General features: G+C 38.3%; 1 protein-coding gene across 1 annotated transcript; it reads right to left on the bottom strand.

Moving 5' to 3' along the window:
• Nucleotides 1-458: 458 nt before the first annotated feature.
• LOC140329952 (fucolectin-like) lies at nucleotides 459-4,060 on the bottom strand. The gene is made up of 3 exons (XM_072410341.1): nucleotides 3,956-4,060; nucleotides 1,649-1,934; nucleotides 459-901 (listed from the first exon to the last, which is right to left on the bottom strand). The coding sequence occupies exons 1-3, from the start codon at nucleotides 4,032-4,034 to the stop codon at nucleotides 733-735; spliced, it is 534 nt and encodes a 177-aa protein (XP_072266442.1). The 5' UTR covers nucleotides 4,035-4,060; the 3' UTR covers nucleotides 459-732.
• Nucleotides 4,061-4,877: the final 817 nt, after the last annotated feature.

The following is a 4,877-nucleotide window of genomic DNA, read 5'->3' as shown; positions in this document are numbered from 1 at the left end:
ACGTCGCAGGGCTTAAACACTAAGTGGCAGGCTTAGGCCATCAGAGGAAAGAGGCGGGGCCTGGCGCACGAACTGCCAGAGACCCCAATGGTGCCAGCATGCGGCACCGGTTAAGAAAGGGGAGCTGGCCAGGCATGGCTGCCTTTTGCAAAGGTAAACATCTCCTTCTTTGAGTTTCTGCCTGCAATTTCTTGAAAGAGGGTAAAGGAGCTTCCGTAAGAAAGAGCGTCCTTTCGTTTCCTCCCTCGATCCAGGCTCGCATACATTCCTTTAGCTACGCCGTACTTTCCCCTGATTAGCACGGTGGCATTTGACTGCGGCCACGGGCCCCAGGCCAGTTAAAAGGCTTTGCCGCTGCATTTTGCAGAGCTGTCCTTTTCACATTCTTTTCATATCTCAAATAATTTATTTCACACCTCTTTTTGTTGAAACTAATTGAAATGTAAAACATTCTCCCGAGGATTCCAGCAGCTAGATTCCACCTCGCTCTTACAGTTCAAGGCTTTCCCCCCATTTTGGCATATTCTCATATCTTTCTACATGGAAAATTCATAATAGAAAGCATAACCCTTCTCCTAATAGTGATATAAAGGGTTAGCCAGTGAATTAACACCTCAACATCTGCCCTAAAACAAAATACCAATTTCGGCCAGGACCTTTAATAAAAGACATTTGATTGCAAAAGTTGTTCAGTTCTTTTCTGTTATACCTTCATCAGAGCAGAAGGTCAAATTAAAAGCAGGTAGGAATGTTAGATACAGGAACTCCAAAAACCTGAACTTCACAGAGCTGGAGATAGGTCTGTTTCCCAGGCAGGATTATGCTAACGTATCGGCCAACCATGCCATTGCACTGGAAAGTTTGCGTGGCACCATTTGGTATGTAGTTGATTTCTGAACAGCTGTGAAAATAGACAAGTATTAAAAATAAGTAAGCAAATATACTAAAAGTCTTATAATGCTGTATTGTTAACATTAAGTGGTATATGCTTCTGCACAGTGCACCAAAAGCATTAGCAAGGTTAATAGGAGTACTGATTGAAGGGCAATTTGGAGGCCCAGATCAATGGGAATTAAAAATAAAAAGCAGCTGTCCAGCTCTCATGTCGTTTTCTAGTACAATGGTGCTTTGTATAGTATTAAAGCAGGAACACAAAGGGTTAGTTAATAAAGCAGTGAATCTCACATTCACTAGGTCCTAGGTGCCAGGTTAGAGCCTCAGCCAGGACACTATCTGCATGGAGTTTGCAGTTCCTCCCTGTATTGGCGTGGGTTTCCTCCAGGTACTCCGGTTTCCTTCCACATTCGAAAAACATGCATGACCCTATGGTAGGGACAGATTGTGATCCCCTTTGAGGGATAATTACAGACATGACTATGGACTTTGTAAAGCTCTGCATATTAAGTTAGCACTATATAAATACCGTGTAATAATAATAATTTACCAAACAAACTCAGGTGGAGAATCAATCACTACCTCTGAAAAAACATGTATCCAAAATATCAAACATACTGATTTATTATAAAAAAAAATAATTATTTTATTATAAATAGAGCTCATAGCAAAAAAGTCTTTACTTGTTTTTCAGTCTGACTGGATAACAAGTAAAAAATAATAATGATAAAAAAGCACATAAACTTGAATTGACCTTGGATTGTTATTTCCATTGTTTTCCAGTGAGTTTCCAATCAGAATGCTGGCCCCATTCAGTCTTTCTCCACAGCAGTCTCCTCTATTGGTGATGACAATTTGGGAAATTTTATGTGGCCTTTGTAGATCCACTCTCCACCAAGGAGACACATCAAGGTTTGTACAGGCACACGAGCCGTGGTAGAAATTGGTGTCCAAATTCCCATCAATGGCATTGATAGCATTAGATATCCCGCTGTAAGTGGAAGATTGAGTTGCTCGACCTCGAAGAGCAAGATTCTTATCTGTGTATAGGAAATTAAATTATAACATAAATGTGATAATGATGGTCTCTCTTATAAAGTTCAAGGATAGTTTAGATCACAGTTATCATATTAGGGATGAATTTGCACTGCACGCACACCACACAGTATAACAAAAGAAAGCTAGATATGTGCTGTGTTGTCTTTTATTTAATTGTAACATGCTTTAGGCATCAGCTAAATAAATTTAGTCTAATGGAGTACAGCAATAATTATGACTAACTTGTATTTATATGGCACTGACATATTACGCATTACTGAACAGAGTCCATAGTAATGTCACTAGCTGTCCCTCAGAGGGGCTAACAATTTAATGTCCCTACCATAGTCATAAATCATTAACACAGTCTAATGTAACATTTAAGGGGAAGCCAATACATTTAACAGCATGTTTTTGGGATGTGGGAGGAAACCAGAATGCCCGGATGAAACTCACACAAACACAGGAAGAACATACAAACTCCTTGAAGTAGTGTCCTGGCTAAAATTCAAACCTGGGACCCTGCACTGCAAATGCCAGAGTGCTGGCCACTAAGCCAAACACGCCAAATTCACTTACAGGACAATTGATATTAGATTTCCCCCTACATAGTTATATAGTTAGTCAGGCTGAAAAAAGGCATACGTCAATCAAGTTCAACCACTGGAAAAATAAACATATCCCAGATAAAAAAAAACCCTATAGACATAGTTGATCCAGAGGAAGGCCAAAAACCCCCCAGTACAATTTACTCCAATGGGGAAAAAAATTCCTTCCTGATTCCCTGAGGCAATCAGATGTTCCCTGAATCGATGGTTTCTGTTATCTTTACTTTAAAACTTTAATATCCAGTTCAATTCTGCGGTTCTAGAAAAGCATCCAGAATTGCTGAAACTACTTTCTGAGGGAGACGATTCCACATTTTTACAGACCTTATAGTGAAGAATCCCTTCCTTATCTGGAGCTTAAACTTCTTTTTCTCAAGACAAAAAGAGTGTCTTCTTGTCCTTAGTAATGATCTTAAAGCGAATAATTGGGAAGAGGATTCTCTATATGGACCATTTATATATTTATACAGGATGATCATATCCCCCCTTATACGTCTCTTCTCAAGGGAGAATAGATTCAGTTCAGCTAATCTCTCCTCATAGCTGAGCTCTTCCATTCCTTTTATTAGTTTAGTTGCCCTTCTCTGCACTCTCTCCAATTCCACATTGTCCTTTTTGTAAACTGGTGCCCAAAACTGGACCGCATATTCCAGATGTGGTCTGACCAATGCTTTGTACAGGGGCAGGTTTATGTCTCCATCTCTGCAGTATATTCCTCTTTTAATACAAGAAAGTACTTTACTAGCTTTAGATATTGCAGCTTTGCATTGCATGCTGTTATTAAGTCTATGATCTACCAGAACCCCCAGATCCTTTTCCATTTCTGACTCCCCCAAATGTATTCCCCCTAGACAGTATGAAGCATGCATGTTGTTAGCTCCCAAGTACATCATTTTACATTTATCTTTATTAAATATCATTTACCACTTAGATGCTCAATCAAACAATATATACAGGTCTGCTTGTAGATTATAGACATCCTGTATGGACCTATTTCCATTTTATAGTTTGGTGTTATCTGCAAACACAGAAGTGTTTTATTTTTAATCCCAAACTCTAAATCAAAGGGTACACCTCTATTAATATTAGACCATTAAGAGTATGAATTAATAATCACTACTCCCTGGATGTGTTCTTTAATCCAAATCTCTATCCATTTACAGATTTTCTTTTCTGAACCTATTGACCCTAACTTCCATAATACTCGTCTGTGGGGTACTGTATCAAATACTTTATAGTACACTATATTAACTGCTATTGCACTGTCTACCTGTTTACTTACTTTCTCATAAAAAGAGAGAGAATTTGTTTGATAATATCAGTCTTTCCATGCTTACTTTTCCTTTTTTTTATTATTTTCTAGCAGGGAGTACACTTTAAATAAACAATTATTTAAACAAAAGAATAGAACTTACAGGGAGGGGGGTAGAGAGGGTTCTGAGCCCATACTGCAGACAGGATGCCGATGAGAGTAGCGAGGTGCAGAAATTCCATTCTTCTGATTTATATAGGTGAAAACCTGAGAAGTTAATGTTACAAAGACCTTAAAATAAGATAATATGATTAGGACTTTCATCAGACTGTTGAGTTGTCCTTTGCTCAGTCTAAAAGTTTAATCTGTGTTTGGAGCTTTAAGGCAAACATCACTTACAAGTTTTTTGTATAGAGAAGGGACATATTAAAAGGTAGCTAAAAATATATGAAGACCCAAACCAGTCACCCACATAGTGCTGTTGTGCTTTTAGTTTGTAAAACAAGACTTTTTATCTCAACACTGTTCTAAGCTGACACAGTGCAGAGAAGAAGAACATCAGTGTTTGATATGTAATACACATTGCTGTCACTCTGTAGGAACCTATCACGCAAACCTTATTTTCTAACATTTCTCCCAGTTTACTCCTAATCCAGTAGCTGCAAACAGAGCCTATCCCTACAGACTCAACTTTTTGCATTCTGCTATATTACTCCTGTTGAAGCTCTGATAAAATCATTTTTATGTAATGTTTTGGGGTATGCAAGGGTGTATCCAAGCCCTAAAAAATGTCTTACCTTAAAACTGTACAGCTGTGTCTAGTGTCCCACAGACGTAACCAGCAAGGTCAGGAAGTCTACATGGCTTTAAATACAGCAGAAAATGATACGTCAAATTTTTATCTGAAACAGAATTCCTGTGGACAAAAGACAGAAATGTTCCTTGATAATGGTTAGAACTCACATATTTATGAATTGATAAATTATCAGTATTCCGGCCCAACCTATACAGTGAAGCAAATATTTAAACTGGGGGGTTCCTAATTTGAATAGGTAAAGAATGAATGCCTGAGGATTCAAGCTATG

Source organism: Pyxicephalus adspersus, chromosome 4 (assembly GCF_032062135.1).
Source record: "Pyxicephalus adspersus chromosome 4, UCB_Pads_2.0, whole genome shotgun sequence".
NCBI classification, from domain to species: Eukaryota; Metazoa; Chordata; class Amphibia; order Anura; family Pyxicephalidae; genus Pyxicephalus; species Pyxicephalus adspersus.
Note: the sequence above shows the minus strand (reverse complement) of the source record. Positions and strands in the feature narration are given on the sequence as shown.